The following is a 21368-nucleotide window of genomic DNA, read 5'->3' on the forward strand; positions in this document are numbered from 1 at the left end:
AAGTCTTCTAAATTAGGAATACAGGGAACTTTTCCATTTACTTAGGTACTTTTGAATTTCCTATAGCAAGATTTGAGTTTGTAGTGCATACTCCTAATATACTATAATAAATATTACTATAAATTATGTTATTCCTTTATACTATTATAAATACCATTTTATTAATTTCACTTTCAAACTGTCTACTGCTGGTATACTGAAATACAGTGAATTTTTATATATTGATCTTATACACTGTAACCTTATGGAATTCATTTATTAGTTCTAATAATTAGTGTGTGTGTGTGTGTGTGTGTGTGTGTGTGTGTGTATTCCTTAGGGTTTCCAAATATACAATCAAATCATCTATGAATATAAATGTTAGTTTTTTTCTTCCCCCTCTGACTTTGTTTTATTTTTATTTTTATTTTATTATCCACCTAGCCTTAGAGTCTACAGCACAGTCCCTTGTCTTATCCATGATCTTAGAGAGAATGTGGGTTCTGGAAGTGGAAATTCCTATTACTTCTTTGATGAAGAAAGTCAGAGGCTATCATTAGCACCTAAACCCAGGGAAACCTTTTACTCAAAATATTTTTGGTGAGTGGCAAGTTAATGCTTTCAATAAGAATGTGGAGAGCATGGTAGGTCAGAGTCTCTCAGAAAGAACTTCCCCTCCATCACCTGAATCAAGTCACACCCTTAGCCCCAAGTCCTTGGCCACATGAACAAAACACAGGCTTCTGATCTCTGACCCACACAGCAACCTGCATGCAGCTGAGATCACGGGCACTTTATGTTGTGTCTTACACTGGGTATCACACAGCCTGTTGGGAGACTGGCGGGAAGATGGTGAGCTCAGAAGGGATTAGGGCACACCTACCATTCCATAAGAGGAGAAAAGCCATTGAAGGGCCATGGACAGAAATGGCTTCCCAGCTACACCAATGGCACCCTGAAGAAGAGTGGTCTGGCCAGGCAACAACTGTCCTACTGCTGACCCTGATGCTCCTCCAGTCTGCGACACTGCAGTTTGTACAGCAGGCTGCCATAATGAGGCTGGTATAGATGGTTGAGGGCATTTATTAAATCTGCACAATCAGACTCTGGCAAACGAGGGCTGCAACAAGTTGTTGCTGTAAGTGACGATAGCAGAAGTGACCTGGCCAAGAAAGACTCCACACACAGGACTCAGATAAAGCAGTGCCAAAAGACCGGACCACACTGCCAGTGACAGCAAGCAAAACCATCACTTTGCCCTAACGCGGAGTCTGAGCAGCCCCAAGTACACAGCTGTGTCGCTCCAGAATGGAGCAGAGACTTCAGGAAAACACATCCTTACTGAACTTGGGCAATGAGTTATTTAACTGGGCTTCCTGGAACCACAAAAAATGTACAAGAGAAGAAGATGCAAGAGATCGTCACACAAATCTTTTCCTATAGGCATAAAGGACACGGGTGAAGGCCAGAAACTGGGTTAGTGGCCAGGAACAGACACAAAGCCCAGCCTGCTCTTGTTTTAGGCCTCACTGAGGTCAGCACAGCACCATTTGAGTCCCTCCACACACAGAGTCCTTCCACACAGAGGGCTTTGCTATTGAGAGTGATACTTTCAAGTGAAGTCAGTAAATCCGCAAGCTTAAATCCTACCTATTCTCAAGGAAATATTATCACATAAGGGAACTGGGCCACAAAATGCTCTCTTCAAGAGAAAAAGCATTCTTCGTAGGAAAGTGCTGAGAGAAACCGTGCCTGTGTGTGGGGTGTGACTTCCAAGAGGCAGGCAAGGCTCCTACTTCTCCCGAATTGAACACTGCAGAACACACTCGTGTGGCTTTTGTACTTAATTAACTGTGGCCTCAGCTCTGCTGAAGTACTCAGAGCTCTTCCCACACCATCAAAGCACACACCCTCCCATGTGCTAACGTCCGGAAGCCTGGCTCTTGGGCTTGCAGGGAGTGAGGCTGCTTCGTGGCACCGCATCTTGGGGAGCAGTTTCCCAGCCTACACTTGAGAACAAGTGAGGGAAGAAAAACAGCTTCTGCTAGAGCTTTCCCATGTCCTCTGGTGTTCTCACATCAGAAAAGAAATAGGTTTTGGAATTTGATTAGTACGTTTTCATTCTAGAATAACACAAAATGCATGCTCTATAGTTTGTTCTCCCATAAATAAAATTATTCCATCTGCACATAGCAGCAAAACTGAAGCTCTCAACACATTTCTGTTCTATAAAAAAATTAGGACAACTCATATCACTGCGTTACAAGGGCCCATGGACCCTCACCCGTGAGGTGGGGCCAGGTGGACCACACACAGCAGTCATAACAGGTGACAATTTCCTTCTGCAACAGAACTACAGCTTTTTTTTGTAATTTAATTTGTGTTTGGACAAAGAAGTCTCAAAAATGGCTGAAACATGGGAGAAGAATCCAAGAGAACCCAATTTTACCACTTTGTTCACGAAGAAAGGTCAGGGCAGGTCCACTAATAAGCAGCAATGCCCACAAACCAATACCCACAATCCCGCCCTCTGCGGACTGATAGTACTTTCAAGAGAATCTCATCCTAGCATGGAGAGGTGACTTCTAGGAGTCCTTCTAGGACTTCTACCAAACTCCAATGACTAACGAGCAGCTCACATTCTAGGAATACCTGCTGTACCTTTTGGCTTCTATATTACAGATAATGAAATTCATTTGGGGAGCTTAAGCTACTTTTTTTTTTTTTTTAAACAGAAGTGCTTTCAGGCAGATGTTGGCAGAAATAAGGAAGGAGGAAGAGGAGGGCTTTAAAGATAACATTCCAGTGACAGATACCACTAATCTGCCATCTGGCCCTGGATATATGCTTTACTTTCTGAAATGCAATTTCACCCTCTGCAAAATAGGAATGGAGATGCAACACACACAGTGTGATCAACAAACACAAGGAATGTTTAAATTTTAAAAATTTATTACAGTAAAGACACACTGCCATTAATCCTCCTCACAGTCTTCCCCTTACCTCAATCACACTCCTCCCGTCAGTCTCGCCACTTTCTGAAGCAGAAGTGCACTTGCATGAGTGTCTTTAGTTGCTCTGTCATGGCTGCCTTGATGTTCTGAATCTATTCAGGATGTTTACCCCTAACAGTCATTTTGACTTTGGGGAAGAGCCAGACATGACCAGGTGTCAAATCCAGGGAATAAGGTGAATGAAGACAGAGAGCCATGTTCTTATTTGACAGAAACTGTTGTAAATGTCTTGAATCAATTCAGGACATTGAGGCAGCCAAGTAAAGACAGTCATGAAAGACCACTTGCAGAACTGGTTCAGAAAGTGGCAAGAACCATGGGATAAGTTTGTTCAAAGAGAGAGGGAGGATTTTGAGGGGATTCATGGCAATGTGTCTTTTACTGTAGTAATTTTTTATTTTTAGTTAAACATTCACCATAGTATTTTTTTTAAAATCACATCCTTGTACCTTACAGGATTCTTACATAAATGCAAAAAGATCATGGCTAAATGCATTTAGTACATTTCACAGCTTCATACACTATTCCTTTTACTAAATTATATGTTTATAATCATGATCTTACTAAAATATTTATGTTCCAAGCTTACCTGAAAATAAGTTGACTTAAAATTCATTTATCTAAAAAAAGTCTCAGTTGGGCATGGTAACACACTTATAATTTCAGCACTCTGGGAAGCTAAAAGCAGGAGAACACCAAGTTCCAACTCAGCCTTAGCAACTTAGACCCTATCTCAAAGAAAGTGTTTTGTTTTTTTTAAAATCTTTTTGAGACAGGGTTTCACTATGCAATTAAGGCTGGCCTTGAACTCACTGTGTAGCCCAGGCTGGTCTTGACCTCAAGAAATCCTCTTGTCTCAGCCTCTCCAGTGCTGGGATTATAGGTGTGTGCCACCATGCCCAGCCTCAAAAAAAATTTAAAAAGGGCTGGATGTAGCTCAGTGTGGGTTTAATCCCCAGTTCTGGGTAAAAAGAAGTCTGAAATGAAAGCCAAATCAGCCTAATCATTTCATACAAAATATTCTAGTAAGTTGACAAATTTCTCAAGTGCCAACATGGCTTAAGGTACCATGCTTGCCACTGTGAGGTTCTGGGGCAGAAGGAAGCATGGCCCTGCCTTCCAGCAGTGACCTTTCAGGGACAGAGGACAGCCAGTCATAGCTCAGCGAGGCTAGCTTAAGAGTACAGGGACAGTTAGCACATCATGCAGACTGGGGATCAAAGCCACTAAGTGACACAGGTGCTAGATCTTGGCAGTGGACCACCTGAACACATTCACCAAGACCCCAGCACCAGAGAAGATGGTAAGAGTTTTACAGTTATGTCTTATTACCAAGATTCTGCTCAAAATTCTCTGGCCCACAAATACCTACCAGAGAATATTTTTCCATGGGAGAACAAAAGGGAAACAGTTGTTTATTATTCCTTTAGAAAACAATGTTCCCTCTAAAATGTGTTCCAGTAAGTAGCATTAATAGCCAAACAATCTGCAGTTACTGCACTACCACTTATTGTTGTGAATTAAAAAGAAATCGGGGCTGGGGATTTAGCTCAGCGGCAAAAGCGCCTGCCTGGCAAGCGCAAGGTCGTGAGTTCAGTTCCCGGTACCGGAGAAAAACCAAAAAAAAAGAAATCAACCAATAAAAAAAGATTATTCCCCACAAGGGGGGCACTTTCTCATGGACACGAAACCTGCAATTTCAAATGGTTTTCTTGATGTTATTTCCTCGTATCCAAACCTACCCTTTATGGATTATAAACCACAATCATTATTTAAGATCTCGTATCTTCAACAATCACTCATCTCCAAGTGGGAGTTAAAGCAACGCCCCTCCCCCAGGACAACTTGAGGCTTGAACCTCCTCTGGAAGCAGGGCCTCTGGCTCTCAGTGCCTCTCTGCCTAGAGAAAACTGAATTTTCTTAACATCTTCATAGAATTCTGAATAAGGAAAGATGATCTTGCAGCCCAGTGAGCTACATTCCAAGCACTGGGAGTGCCTTCTGCAGAAGACACACCAGTGCCCACTATCCTCATCTCCCAGGGCCACAGAGAACCGGCTCCCAGATCAAGCAGTTCCATCCAAGAAACGCTGAGCAGGCGCTGACTCTGGGACACAGCCATGCTGTGTCAGGCTCGGGTGCAAGCTCTTCCAGCCAGAAAGGCTGCACACAGTCAACCTGTCCTGTCTGAACAAAGCCATGCCAGCAATTGTCCCCAGGGTGGGCTGCAATCCCTGTTAGTCCTGGCTCTGGAGGTGATATCGTAGCCTAATCTCTGCCTCAGACTCAGAGAAAGCCATGATCTGTGCCAGTGCCAGCTCTCCTTCAGGCAAGCTGCGCTCTCTACCCTTTGGCTTCCCAGCTTGGCTCCTCAGTGTGCCCGGGTGGGACTAGCACCCAACCTCCCCTCAGGCCACTGCAGGCCACGAACGCTCTGCAGACCGGGCTTCTAGAAAACACTCAACTCCACCCTGGATCACTTTCCTGCTAACGCACAATTAATCAGACAGCTCCATGTTTTACTTCTCAAATTGATTTTTTTTTTCAAATAAATGTAGAATTTAACAAGTTGAGCTATATGAATTATATCACCCCTTGAAAAAGTCAAATATTGACAATTTTCATATGCTTCAACCTAAAATATTTACCTCTCTTCCTTTAATTTCCCTGACAAAATTTTCCTGTGCTTTAATTTCCTTGGCTAAATTACGAGGGCTGGTCTTTCTGAGAGCTGGATTGTGTCACTGAGGTTGGGCTGCTCAGCACTTTCTCGGCCTCCTGTCACCTACCCACGGCTCTTCTGGGACCAGGCTGAAGGTGGGGGTTGGAAACTTTTCAGGGTGCTGTGCACAGTGGGACATCAAACAAGTCTCTCGGTCTCTCTGCACTGGATACCAGCTGCCCCTCTCCTCCGCTGCAGCCATGAAGCACACTTCTAGACACTGTCCAGTGTTTCCAGGGGGACTCTCAGCACTGTTCAGGGGTCGTGAAAGCTGACTGCAGTGGAGCCGTCTCCCACAGTGGAGACGCCTGCTTGGAAAACAAGAGCTTTGGCTCCTTTGGTCCCCCATTCTTTGTCCCCCACATCATGTGGATTTGACAGAGCCAGCTGCGGGGTGAGCGTTTGCTTCTTCTATCGTCTATCAATCAACACATTTCCTGAGTAACTACTCTAAGAAATGCGTCTCCACCAATAAAAGCTCTGACTTGGGCCTTGGGAAGAGGCCACAGTAGAGCTTCCTTCCATACAGATCTCAGGGCCAAAGAGTATGTTCTCCCCTGAAAAACCCTCACGCCCTGGATCACACTGTGCTGGTTAGGAAGAGCAACTTTTCATTTCCCCACGCATCCTGTGTATTTTATGCTTTCTTTTATTTCATGTAGCATGTCTTATTGAACACATAAAAGATTTATGGTTAAATAGACCTAGTTCATATTCTTTACTGATAGCACTTATTTGAAAGAAATTCTTTACACCTCTAACTCCAACGAGGGAAATGAAATGGAACTCTAGTTTCTGGCCTCTCAGGTAGACGCCTTCCCAGCACCGGGCTCCCTCACTATCATCTTACATGTTTAAAGCTGTGAAACAAGTTCACTGCACACATATTAACCCTTATAACTGAAACATCTGCCATCTGCTACCTTCTACATATTTCTACTTTCCTTGCTGAGGTGAGAGTGGGCAGTGTTTGCAGCTTAATAAAAATAATGACTGGTTTTACAGCTGGAAAAGAAAAGAAAAGCAACCCAAGACCTCCAGTTTATCATTGTGGTGTGATCATGCATCTGAAGTCTCCATGGCCACTGATGGCTGAGCAAAGTCATAAAGAAACTGTCTCCGACACAACTTGACTAATACACAACTCCTATATTCCCCAAAAACGTATGGAAACACTCAGAAATCACCGGATGTTCCTTGATGGTGTTAACATTAATTACACAATAGCTTCTCCTTATTAATAACATACGTCAGCAGAGGGTGACTTACACTCCTTTTATCCTTGCAAATATTCTTCCTGCAAGCCTATTTTGTTTATTGATGCCAAAAAAAACCCCCTTAACGTCAGTAAAATTTTAATTTGAATGAAGTGAATTTAAACAGATAACACTATGTTTTTAGAAAACTAAACGAGTTTAACTGTCAAATTACTTTGGAAGATACTAACAAAATAGGCTAACAAAAATATCAAATTCAGAGACTTTTAGAAATTCTATTTTAATAACTAAAAAATTTGAAGTTTGTACATCAACTGTTTAAATTCCAACAGGGTTAGAAAACACATTCTCTCAAGCAGACAGAAAGGTCCCTGGAAATCTTTCCTATACATTTTGAATTCCTAACAGGCAAAAATTCTTTGGGGACAGCCCTTGGCACATCTGCCAGTGCACCTGCTTGCCTGCCTGGTGCTATGATGTCCAACGTGGAAGAGTGTCATGGAGACAAGAGTCACTTGGTACATTTGCTTACCAGGCCCACCCTACTCCTCTTTCTCAGCCCATCTCCTCACCTGTTTGAACTGACTTGGCTCCGGGAGATAAGGCCAACTGTGCCGGGAGCTTCCACCTGATTCTCAGCCCTGTGTGTACCTCAGCACTGCATGTACCTGCTCCAGATAGTTTATACAGACACACAAATACGCGTGCCTAAAACACATATATATGAATACCCACATGTACAAATAGGTGCACACCTACATACATTGGTATGCACTCCTCCCAATCCCATCTGTGCCTCAGTCCTTGTCAGCCCTCGTTCACTTTCCCCGGGTACTCACCATGGTTCCCTTCCCGTTTTCGCTGTCACCTCTCATGATTATAGTCTCCCCTTGTAATCACTACAGCTTAAGCATCTTAAAATGCTTTCTGGCCAAGCCCGGAACTTGAAACATTCCCCATTTCCAATGGCATGTGGAGATCCTGAATCAAGGTTCCACAGTGCTTCCATCTATGCACCTGCACTAACTCGGTTCGCACATGGCTTCAGGAGTCCGTTCTGTCCTAGATACATCACATCTGTCCTTGAAGGCCCTGCTAAATCCCACCTCTTCCATGAGCTGCTTTCAAACCAATTTGGCTAGAAGGGGATTCACCACAGTCCAGCTTTCACAATGCATGTAGCACTTTGTTGGTTCTTTGTACAAGATGGAACGCCTTACAGATATTCAGTCATGTGTCTCATACCCTGGACTCTTACTAGGTCTTCACCATGCTGGGTAAAAATGCTCAACACAAAAAGATTGTTGAACTGTGTACCCTATCTAGGAAAGAGTGATGTGGTCCTAAAAATACAAGGCCTAAAAGTAAACCAGAGGACTCAAAGATGCCTAAGGGCTTTAGAGGTCCTCCAGTCCAGCGCTTTCCCAACCAATGTGATCAGTTTGGGACTCTGTGGCCAGTAAGTGACAAAGCTGAGTCTAGTGCCAGCACTTAGAATTCTCAGTATGAGGCTTCCACCATAAAGGTCACATACTGAACACATTTTGAGATCTTATTACATTCTGAAGCTTCGAACAATACATTGCCCCATTCTAGACATCTTAGGAATACATCTCAAAGGTAGTTCTTTTTTCCATGGACTGTTCAAGCCTATAGCATTTTAGTAAGTTCTTTCAAAATGAAGTTTTCATGAAGTTAGCCTTCTAAAATCCCTCTAATAATTCACAGAGATTGTTACTTAGAGAATAACCATTAAACTTTTAAAATCATAAATATGTACTTTATCTTGCTAGGATTGAATTAAAAGCCCATGAATTGAAACCTTGGTACAAATCACAGCACAAAATGAGCACTTTGGACACTGGTATTCAAATTACATCGCTGGATATGAGATGAGCAAGGTCCCCAATTTGGCACCTTAGTGCTTTTTCTGAATATTTACGTCTGTTTAGCCTCTAAGAGACTTAAGGCTCAAATATATTAGAAATGTATATGTATCTAACATACACGCTTCTAGCTGTGGGTTTGAATTTTCCACAAAGGACAGCTCTTTGTCAGGGAAGAGGTGATGCAATGATTACACATCCCTGCATGATCTGTGCTGTCGGGGTTATTAAGACAGTCGGGGACGGGCAATTTATGAGTATCACCCCTCACCTTGCTCTCATGGCTCATGGTGAGTTTGAAGCTCACTGAGGGGCCCCGTGGGATCTTTTCACAAATGACTGTTTATTATTATACTATTCCATCATATGCCCCACGAGAGAAGTTGTAGCATCCGTTAAGAAAACCATGAACTGTTTTGACTTCTAGGATATTGTGCTATATATGGTGCTTAAAATTATGTTTTCTTTAACATTGGGGTGGCAAAAGGTTCATTAAAACATGGAGTTAAATAAAAGTAAAATGTTGTGAAAGCAAGTTAAATATTCATGGCTACAAAATAAATGACCAAAATTAAGATAAAATAAGTGAGTTAGACTAATGCAGAGATAAATCAGCGGGCGCCGTGCACTGCCGCTTGGCACCTTGCGGAGTGCACACAGCTAAGCCAGGTCTCACTTACAGACAGGAGACTCCACTCTGGAGATGACATGGAAAGGGATTTATAGTAGCCTGCATGGCTGGTAGGATTTCAGGAAGGGCCAAGAGATCCAGGTGTGGATCTCCAAAGCTAAGGAAGAGGTGGCCAGCAGACATGCCCAGCCTCGCAGAAGGCAGGCGGCTCTGGCAGAGGCCCTGCCACCGGCTCAACGGCCGCTGATGCTGGTGGCTGAGTGGAATCTCGGCACAGGAGGACCCAGATCCCATATGCTGGCCTTCCCTGTATCCACATCCGGGCACCATGTTGGTGCATATGCTCAATGCTAGTCCAGGTGTAAGGTATGTGGGCCATGCAGGGCTCCACTTTCTCACTGCCTCCCTGAGTGACAGTGAGGCAGTGGCCTGGACACACAGAGAGGGGCACAACCACCTGCAAGCAGACCTGACAAAGGAGCCTTACTTAGGTCTGACTTCATGCAGGGGCTAGCTATTTCTCCAGACGTCCTGAAATTCTACTATACCTTTAAGATTTTATTGAAATCATTATGTTTAAAAGTAAGATGACAGATGGGTAAAGAGAACGCCTAATATTTTCAGATATCAGAAAACAAAATCCACGAGGTTATGGGATCTACAGCCCCCTGGTGTCTGCACAGAGCTTGCGTTCACGAGGGCCACAGTGTCCCATGGACAGAGCGCACTTCCTTGCTTCCAGCTGACCAGCAGCACTCTAGGTGGGCACAGTAACTATGCTCATGTGCACCAAGGGAACCAGGCACAAAAAAAAACCCCAGAAGACTCGGCTAAGAAGTGCAGAGCAGGCTTGGGCTGACAGAAGGCCTGTGCTTTTAGCAGTTACACCTCAATGAGGTCCTCTCTGTTACACCCAGTCGCAAGTTGATGCTGAGATGGCTCAAATCTGTAGCTCCAAGGTTACCTCAGGGCAGGCAACACACACTTTCCCACCTGAGAGCAGCCTCATGCTTCTGCAGTGCATTACAAAATGCGATAATACAACATTACAGATGAAAATGACAATGATCCGTATTTCCTGAAATTTCTATATGCAAATTTGAAAAAAAATAATTTTGCATTAATGTAAGCTTTGCATTTAAAAGAGAATTTAACTTTGATGTACAACAGACACATTATATTAAGACATTAAATCTGTAAGTCATTGTTAAAAAATAGCTTACTTATTTTAAGAAAAGAAAACTTTCCAGTCTTTGATATATGTTCTTAAAAACATGAAAATAAAATTCCTTTCCACAACTGTCCTCTTCCATTTCACACATATTGATCTTTCCATATGTTTTAAATAATCATGAAATTAATAGGAACTGTTTTTAATAAATCCAAATCATAGCTCCTTTCATGTCAAAATATTCTGGGGAGGACTGAGGTGAAAAAGCTGCTTATACATTAGGAAAAACTAAGAACAACCCAGAACAGCTTTCGAAGAGAGACAGAGAGAGCTGAGGCTTCCAGGAAAGGCGTCTGCAGGGGGCGCACAATGAGGAGGGCGCCACGGCAGGACCAAGGCCAGAGCCCAGGTAAGCTGCAGCCATGGGAGGCGAAAGGCAGACTGTTTGCCAACAAGTGAGCTGAGAACCAAAGGATGAGACTCACCCAGGGAGCAAGCCAGGCCTGCATGCGCATGCGAGCAGTGACAGCCTTGTGGGGACACAGCACTGGGGAAAGGTCTGTGTAGTTTTTGAAAAGAGGTGAAGATACTTATTTGTGCTGCGGAGAAGAATCAATGGACAACAGCACACAGCCCTATACAGTCTGCCACTGCAGATGCTGAGGAAAGGGACCCCTCTGCCTGGCTCTGTTCTTGGGCGGGCACAGAGCAGCTGAGCACAGGAGGGTAACAGGAAGACCCCCTCAGGTGGACAGGCAGGGCAGTCCCGTAAGCCACCCAGAATCTGCTGCATGGCTCATGGATACTTTGAAAGCTTTTATGACCTTATTTTTTAAACCAGTAACAGGATCAATTTTTTCAAAAATCCATTAAGGGAAGAAAATAAAGCCACTTCAAAGAATGTTTTCCTTCATACTAATAAGCCACAAACCTACACTCCATTTATATTGTGGGAAACAGTACAGCACTTGATAAGGTTGCTGTGTTACCTATTAAATGATTAAATTGTTAGGATAGCTAAAACTGGTAAAAAAAAAAAAAATACAAAAAGCAGCTGTTTTGTAATGCTCTATGATTTGAAGTTTGGGTACTGGTATAGGTGTTATTTTGGGGATGGAAATGACTAAATTTGTTATATAATGAATTTTCTGCTCTGTTGTGTGAGATGAAGCCATAACTTTATGGGATTGAGTCACAGGATTACTGTGAGACAGCTATTCTTAAAGTCTTCAGTTACAATAAGCACTACTATGTTTGAAGAGATTGTTAATATCTAGAGCTTCTTTATTATTCAACATGTAATGAGTCGCTACTGACACCATTTCAATACTCTCAGATGGAGGGAAACATTTTGTAAGACCACCACCCACTCCCACCACAAAGTCCAAGGTTCCTGGGCCCTAGGGCCCTTTCAAAATCACAGGGCTGAGTCAGGCAGTCAAGGGTGCCACCCAGCGGCGAAAGGAGGAAACATACCTTGGAATTTATTTGTAAGACAACACTGGTAAATGTCGGTTTTTTAAACATTATCTGCTGTTACTTCTCTTATTTGAAAAACAGGAAGTTCCTTATAAGATTCTCTCTACAAAAGCAAATCTGCTTAGTGCCAGGATACATGGAAGTATGGCTCCTTTGAGAACTCTCACAAAATGGAAACAAGCCCTGCCAAGGCACCAGCCACAGGTGCAGTTCGCCTATTAAAAAATTGAATTTAACTGTATTCTCTACAGTAAATGCTTTCTTTTCTTTTTATAATGAATATAACATGTGTTTCCAGAAGTACATATAAGTTCTGAAACAAACGCCAGGATTTACTTAGACATGTAGAGCAAAGTTAAACTAATTAAGTAGAGACATTTCTTTCTTAAATGAGAAAAGTTTCTTTCATTAGAAGATCTTCTGCATAATTTTCTTCTGGCAAAAGAATAAAGTTTATTTAGAGTAATTCTGCTTGGCAGACAGTCAGCTTCTGAAGTATATACCAATAATTGTTAATGGTAAAGTAGTCAATTCTATTAAGCTCACATAAAATGTAGGCTTCCAGTGACCTAACACAATAGGTTGATTATAAAACAGAGATTTATGATATCCCTATCTTGTCTCAAAGTCTGGAAGCTGGGATTACATGAATACTGGGTTGTCTTTCATGATTTATATATTTTACAACAAACTACAAAAGCTCACTAAGTCTTCACTTAGCTGAAAACATGACACTCATTAAATGTGAGATTTTAAGCATAAAGTTTGAAAATTCCTTTTTCTAATCATAAAAATTTTTGAAAATAATGCATAAATCAGTTTTGGGTTCTTAAACACTATAATATGTTCATTTCAATTCATTTTACTGTTTCATTTTCATGCGCAATTGCCTCAAAATAGAAAGATAATTCTACCATGCAGATTTATGTGACTTGCTGGAAAACTCATCCTAAGAAATACCATTAAAATTTGCTTTTATTAATGAGAAGATCCTATACTTATTATTTTCAATTTTTTTCCCTGCAAAGCCTTAGCAAAACACTGCTTTAAAGTAGAGCATTAAGTAAAACTTTCCTCCTGGTATGCACATCATTATCTGTGAAGTTGACTCTCTTCCGTCTTATGCTCTTGAATCTTCTGCATAGCTGAGCTGCACCATTCTGGAAGAGACACCCTATCTACAAAGATGGCTATAAAATAGTTAAGTGGGGAGTAGAAACAATTCTGCCTCACATCCCTAATTCTATGATTACTGCAGAAGTCAATGAGGCTATGAGGTTACATCCAAAGGAAATATGTCCTCTATGCACTTCTAAATTCAAGGTGACCATGGCAGAGCCAACCCACTGAGACACACAACTAGGACTCAGATAAAAGTTCAAGGATTAAAGCTCTAAGTATATATCAGGGAATATACTGAAAACCCTTTACATGAAGCCCAATGAGTTGGGAAGATTCAAGTATAATCAGAAGAAACTAAAAAGCTAATTAGGAGAATGAGCTCTTACATGTATCCTAGGAGCATTAAAATGCCTGTGTGTCTGCATTCTATATCCAGAAGAAGAAATACAGAAAGACAGCTAATAGTCAGTTAATAATGATTCAAGTTCATTGGTAAGTATAAGCAATTTAATGGGTAAATCCTGAAATTGTCCCCTTACCTTCGGTTGGTCAAGAGGACCTAGTGATGAAATGGCCTAAAATTTCTTACATCTTTTCCTTTCCTCCCATCTCCAATGCTGCCATCTTAGTACCATTTTAAAAATCTTTATTAGATTAAACACTTCCTAATTAATCTGTCTCCAGGCCCAAATCCCTATCCACTACTGCCCTGTTTTCAAATCCAATCTCTCCACAAGTCCATGATGATCTCTGTGAACCAATCACATCATTGCCTACCTGATGTCCCATGCTGAGGTGAAAGCCCCTGCCTGTATCCCTCCCCTAACACATGCCAGGAGGACAACAGAGGCAGAAAGACCGGAGGCTGCCACATCCTAGTGCCAAACCAGGCACAGACAGGCCACAGGCAACCTGCAGCAGCTAGTAATGTGGTGCCACAAAATCATACACTGTTAACATTACTGCGTGATTTTTAGCGATACTTTTCATGACTCAACTGCATGGTTCTGACATGAACCAGGCAGGCAACAACTCTGCAAGCTGGGGGAAGAGCTCTGCCTCCTGGCCCCACACACAGTCACTGGAATCAGAACCCCCTTGTAGCAGAGGTTACATGCACTTGTAGGATCTGGCAAGTAAAATACAGTAATTCCCAATAACAGTATTTCAACCTAACTATGTGTGTGTGTCTGTGAAGACAGGCACTTATTGTTTTGAAGCAAACATATAAGCCTTCTTATTTAATTTTAAAAATTGGGCTTGGGTTATTTCATAAAATAATTTTTAAAATGTAAGGAAATTTCATTACTAATATGCATCACCTCTACTGCATGTTTTATATGTGGCCCAAGACAATTTCTTTCCACTCAAGCCCAGGCAAAAGGCTGGATACCCATGGTCTACAAAGAGGGACCTGTGGTAAGAAGGGCTTGGACCTTTCTCCTTCTACTTCACCAAAACTTAACTTCAATTTCTTTGGAAGAAATTAAAATAATTCCTCGACAAAAAATGTCAAGAGCTCTATCTTATTTGTAAATTTGCAACTACTAAAACAATTTCCATTTTTAAATGACTAGAATCATATTGTTCAAACAATAACAAAGAGCGGCTGAGATGGTGTCTTGAAGTTGGCAGTATCAGTTAGGCAGCAGGATAATTTCATATTTAGCTGGCATGATGTGAAGTCAGTGTGGGGAAGAAGCAGGGACACGGTGAGACCTGATACAGTTTTGAAAGACCACTGTGGTTGCTGTATGTGAGAGAGCTGAAACTACCGAGACATGAAGCATTTCTGAATATTTTCCTAAGCCCTGACACCTGCAGAGCGGGCTGTGCACTCCCCTAGCTGCGGGTATCACACTAAGGAGTCACAGAGTACCTGGTCCTCACTGGTTAATCCCAGGTGCATCGCGAGGTAGAAGTGCACCAGGAAGTCAGAGTTTGGCAGGACATCCTGGCGTCTGGTCATCATGGCGCAGATCAGCCTGTAGGCCTGCAGCTTGCCCTCCTTATACTCATTTGGCAGTGTCGTCGCCTGCAGAGGAGATGATGTTTCCAGATTAAATCAATTCCAGATGCAGAGCATTTCAGCATTTCATTTATTTCTCAGTTTTCCAGAAGAGTTGTTTATGGAGATGTGGGATACAGTGGTTATAGTGAGACCCAGCCTGTCTTCAAAACATGCAGTCTTGGGCAATTACCTTTTTAAAACTCAATTTCACAAAGGAAGAGGAAATTGCAATAAAGGAATAAACACATATCCACTTGCCTTAAATAACCATGATGCAAACATTCTGAGTGGTGGGATCAAGACAGGAGGAGACGGAGAAGACTGGTTATCTAGGCTTACGGCCAGATTATCCCGGATCTAAGTCACAGAGAGCAGAACTTCAGGGAAAGGGACACTCCATTTGTCTCAAGGGTATTTCAATATTATCTTTCACAGCCAATTAAATTTCTACAACTTGAGGAAGAATCTATAGTATTTACACAAGCTTTTCTTTTATTGTGAGTTCACCTGTCCTTCTGAATTGTGTGTCTGGCTATGTGTATGGATGTAGATTTAAATATAAATCTAGGGCATTATTTTTCCTTGAATGTTAGTACCTAGAGAGGTCCTGAACTCCAAATGATAAGCAACGATTTATTAAGTTACAGTGTGCAAACATAAATCATGTTTTTGAAAAGATTTTAAAACATAGGGGAAAATGTATGTTTAGTATAAAAACCAAAACCAAAATGAAATTTTATGTATTCTGTGATGCTACTTTTGAAAAAATCTTTATCTACAAAAATAGAATTAAATATTAGAATTGGTTTTATTTATTGGGATAGTGATTTAAATTTTTTTCCTCTTTGCAAATTTTGCACAATAAAACAGGTATCACTTTTAAAATTTTTTAGTATGTTTGCAGTACATACTGATTACCAGTATCACCTTAATAAAGAGAATAACTTAAACTACTTAACACCCTATTTTAGTATCCTATACTAACACAATACTTTTGTATAAGTGAAATCATTCTGCATTTATAAAATATTCAAACTATAAATATCATGATTTGCTCTTCGATAATCAAATGTACTCTGTCTAAATGCCTGACCTGTATTCCAGAATATGTTGTGTAGTTAACTACAACCCAGTTTTTACATGAAATGATGGATAGATGAAAGAGAATACCTTAGCTAGTTTGTACCAGAGCTCATAGAGATAGCCAAACACCCTGGCGTGGATCTTGGGCGACTGGATGTTGTTCACGTCTCCGAGGATCCCCAAGATTCTTCTCCATAACACAGCTGCAGAATCCGGGTGCCAGCCAGTAAGGTTCCCCCCAGCGATGATACTACAGTCATCTGTCAGGCACTCACCGTTGTCTGAGGAGAGAGACACATGTTTCATCCCTGGAAACACAATTGTGATTTCCTTATCTCAGCTTTTGTCTTTTTTCGTTTGTTTTTTCCGGTTCCAGGAATCGAACTCACGACCTTGCGCTTGCTTGCCAGGCAGGCGCTGTGCTGCTGAGCTAAATCCCCAGCCCTCAGCTTTTGTCTTTAAGGCAAATTATCCATGCTCAACACACGTTTTCAGGGTCATTACGATTTTATTTTATTTTACTTTATTTTAGTTGTCTTTTTTTGAGACAGGGTCTCACTATGTAGTTCAGGCTGGCCTTGAATTCGCAAGGATCCTCCTGCCTCAGCCTCCCGAGTGCTGGGATTATAGGCATGTGCCACCACACCTCGCTAGGATCGCTAGGATCGTTAAGATTTTAAAATGTGAAAGGCTGAGAGTTTGAAAGGATCAAAAAGCAGGAGGATGAAGAGAGGTCAAATGATTTTGATTCTTCATACTCAAAGGGCAACAAGCCAGGGCTAAAGTGAAGGTAAGGATGAGGGAGACCCTGAGCAGGCTGAAGCCATGGAATCTGTGGCTGGGGACATTTGCATGCTGGTTTCTATAGCTGTTAGTACACGCTCACAACCACCTTTCTGAAGTGTTTCACCCAACCCCAGGAATGCCAACCCCCAGGTACAGTTTCCTCCTCTGCTAGCTCCTCTTCATCTCACAGGCCTGCACACATGGAGGGGCTTCTGCTTGTCCTCACTCGTTCTCAATCTCATACGGGCCGACCCCAAGCACATTTGAGTGCCGGCCATATCCCCATACCGCCACATGCCACCTTTGGCCTTTATGTCTTATCTCCATTCTGCATGCCTTTCCCCAAAGACTTCAGTGGCTCTGCTTGCTCAGGACTGAGCAGAAGCTTTGTCGGTCTGGTCCACAGCAGGCCCAGCCCTGGTGAGCTACACTATGTTCTTGAAGAACCTAGAGATACATACTCTGGGCCTTTTTTCTGGAACTCAGATTCTAGGAAAAGATTGCCTCTTGCTCAGAGTATGTAACTCTCTTCTCCTCCCCTTGATCTCAAGGCAGTGTCTCTGCACTTAGCTGTGTGCTGCGGACTCTGGGCCAGCAAGTCCGCACTGACTTTTGCCACCTTCTGCAGCGAAGACAGCAACTCGGGATGCAGGACTGGGGGTGGGGGTAGAGATCTTGCAGACTTCAAGCCTTCTGCTTTTGGCCTCCGTGTGGTCTCGACGCCTTCCTTGGTCGCCCCCTGGGGGTGGTTTCCCAGCCCTTTCGAGGCCTGCAGTGACACAGGCAGCTTGCGCCCTGGCTGTCTTGGCCCCGACACAGGAACGAGTGTCCAAGTCAGCTGCTTACCACCATGTCACAGTCTCCCAGCTTCTGTAGCGGCTGCTGCCGCCTTGCTCCTACCTTCCCTGTCCTCGTGGATTTATGTCTGATTTCATAAAAATCCTCTCAGTGTGGCTCAGGTAGGTTTTAGAGAACAAGTGGGGATATTCTGTTCATGTTCATTAAATATGCATTAACAGGATTTTTTAATGCCTTTATGGCTCACTTCATTATTTTTAAATTTCACATCTTTCATTTTATTTTATAATTTTGTGTTGTTTTAATATATTTATTTTTATTTGACAATCTTCTCTGAATTACTATTTTAATCAAAGCAGTTCTGCATTTATAACAACTTATAAAGACAATACAGAGCTTCCATGTATTTCATACCCAGTTCCCCCATTACTAATATCTTACATTAGTATTATAATTAACAAGCCACTATTAAAACATTACTAAACAATGCACTTTACTTAGATTTCTTTGGTTTTTACCAAATGTGTTCCTCTTTTTGTCCTAGGGCTCTACCCATGACAAACAGTTATCATAGCTCCTTCATGCCATTCACTTGGCTGTGACAGTTCTTAGACTGTCTTCAATGATCTTGACAGTTTTAGGTACTGGTCAGGTATTTTGCAGAATGAGCCTCAGACTGTGTCTGGTGTCTTTCCGCTTATCCCCTGTAAGTGAGATAGTCTCTTATTTTGCTTTTATTTTGTTATCAAAGTTACATAAGATAAGTAACAGGAATTGGAGAGCTTTCTCTTTTTATAGAGTAAGTTGGAAAAGATTTTTTTTTTACTTGAAAGTTCAATAAAATTAGGTATTATCCTTTATATCTATAAATTTATTCAGATTGTACACTATGTTACTTTTTAAATATGTATTGTTTTTGTAGTTTTGTTCCCTTTTTTACCTCTAGTATATTTTCCTATGTCAAACTCACCTGGCTATTTTTATTAGAATGTTGTTTGGTTTTCCTCTATTTTTTCTTATTTACATTCTAGTATATTCATGTATTCTGTTAGTTTTACTAGTTTTTAAAAATTAACTTCCATGATATTCTGCTATTCTTTCTCCTAATTTATGAACAGAGCACACAGGTCAAAATTTTTCTCTTCTAATATATGTATCTTGGGTCATATTTTTTTCCCCACAAACATTTATTTTCCTTTTGCTGTTTGTTTTTTTGGTCATTCTTCTTACTTTATTCAATCAAATTCACAGACTGTTTGTAGTTACAAATCATGGACATTTGTTGAAATAATCAAATTGATCAATTTTTACAATAGTATATAAGCCTTTAAAATCATATGCATTTTGTAGTTGCTAAGTTCAAACATCTATCTTTCTTAGATATCTCCATTCAGCTGAGATTAACTGTACTGTGTAAGTTTTCTCTAAACCCACGTCCTGGAATCTTGCCATCTCTGACATGATGTGCTCTGGATTGGAAGAACAGCCATCCAGAGCACATCATGTCAGAGATGGAAAGATCCCAGGACATGGGGACACAGGATTTAGTGAAGATGGCACAGTGTCCTGGGAGGGCCTTTCAGCAAGGCTATTCCTTCCAAGAGGAAAACACATCACAGCTCCACTACCACGAGCCCAGGGGAGGGACACATGCAAATTGGAGCCCAACAGGCCTGGCCTGCGGGGGCAGTGGTGCAGAGGGCAGGAGCCTTCTGCATTCTCTGCCTGACTCCTAAGGCTTCAGCCTCCTCCCCAAAGGCTCTTCTGTGCAGTAAGCGCAGCTCCTCCAACCACCTGTCCAGGAGGTGTTGGAGCTTTAAGGAATGCTTATGAGCCAAGATGAGCCTCCAAGTGGAACATGCACAATGTGGCATTCATTTTTCCCACAGATAATGCCATGTTGTCTATAATCTCTTGGAAGGGAGCAAAGGAAAGGAGAGTAGGTGACTCAGGGTTCTGTTTCATTGCTACTCCAACCTGGACAATGAAGCTGTCCAGAATTAAGAGTTACCTGGCGTCTCACTCATGCCGCAGCTCTGTTGGAGGAACAAGTCTCCATGAGTGTGGCCTGGAACCTTAAGGCACATCTGTGCACTACTTACCAACTCACAGATCCCACATGGAAGGAAATCTGTTTCAGTACTGCTGTGCACTCAGAAAAATTCTTGCCTCAATGATAAAAATCCTAGGCCACATGACAATTATCAAAATATTCTCAGTTCTTTATAAGTTCCTGGAATGACTATATGTACTTCACTGTATATTACTGTGAAAAAGATTTTATTGAGTTGGAATGTCTGTGCCCAAAATCACCCTGCTGGTGGCAGAAATAATGGAACAGCTGCTGACATTTTGCATGTAGATGGCTCCTCAGTAACTGAGCACTTAATTAAAAGTGGGGATCTGAGAGATCCAGAAAATCTCATGATTACCACCAAAATAGCAAATATTTAATTTCGTTTTCATTAGCAAGATAGAATGCGAGGCTAGTATCTGTTTGGTTCATTATAACTGCATGCTATGGTCATATTTAAGGTTTTTTTTTAATAGTTAAAGTGGGAACACTTACAAGCCAAATTATATCGTATTTCTGCAAAAACATATTTAACAACATGAATAGAAAGCTTAGGAATTGCAAATACAAAAAAGTTTTTAGTTATGAGTTAAGGCTTGGTCACTGGCAAAATAAGTGCTTATGACCAAGTGGTAATTTCCTAGGCTACAATTGTATGTAGGTTGGAGTATTGAAGAAATGTAACCCTTGTCTTTGACAATGTGTTTCTCTTTTGACTTGAAAAGTACACAAAAGACACAAACTCAAGGGCTCTAGTTGAACCCGTTACTTGTGAAGCCAGAAGAACCAGGCCTGGACTTCCGCTGCCCAGCACTGCAGTATGAACTCCACATTCTCATCCCTGTTCTGAGGATCAACTATTCACTTTGAAGAGCTTAAGAAAGTGAGCTATCAGGCCCACTGCCGCCAGTACTGTTATTTTCCTTTATATAAAACCTGGTAAAAATATCAACAGGTGTGGTGACAGTGCTGATGAACTGTTTCTACAGAAACAACTCTAGTGGCAGGCGATAAGCTGTAACTCAGATGCACAGCTACAGCTAAAAGCAGAGACGTAAGAGGATTTTATAAACAATGTGTGAGTGTAAGGGTGTGACAACTACACTAAGTGGAAGAGATTTTGAAACTGCCTTACATATTTATTACCTTAAAGATTAAAATGTAATTGTTTTGAGCTAAATAAAACATTGAATAACCTTCAGTAACTTGCAGCTCAATGCCTACATGTTCGTGGATCCAAGTTATCCATGGAATGGTTCTCTCCTACCAGACACTGTGCTATAAGCCACAATCCACCCATGAACACACAGACAGCCACCTCTCCTGAGTGCATTTCCCAGGGTGGGGGGACCCTGGGCTTCCCAAGGACACCAGGATGCGCAGTAACTTCCCTTA

General features: G+C 41.8%; 1 protein-coding gene across 2 annotated transcripts in view; it reads right to left on the bottom strand.

Annotated features, from left to right (window-relative positions):
• The window catches only part of Ralgapa2 (Ral GTPase activating protein, alpha subunit 2 (catalytic)), a 248630-nt gene that overhangs the window by 129810 nt on the left and 97452 nt on the right, over positions 1 to 21368 (bottom strand). For both annotated transcript variants that reach the window (XM_013512249.1, XM_005380947.2), the window contains exons 21-23: positions 16403 to 16596; positions 15491 to 15589; positions 15101 to 15256 (exon numbers count right to left, since the gene is read on the bottom strand). In XM_013512249.1, the coding sequence (XP_013367703.1) occupies positions 15101 to 15256; positions 15491 to 15589; positions 16403 to 16596 (449 nt within the window). The remainder of the gene's footprint in view (positions 1 to 15100; positions 15257 to 15490; positions 15590 to 16402; positions 16597 to 21368) is intronic.

This window comes from Chinchilla lanigera, unplaced genomic scaffold, assembly GCF_000276665.1.
Source record: "Chinchilla lanigera isolate Chin_1 unplaced genomic scaffold, ChiLan1.0 scaffold00014, whole genome shotgun sequence".
NCBI lineage: Eukaryota > Metazoa > Chordata > Mammalia > Rodentia > Chinchillidae > Chinchilla > Chinchilla lanigera.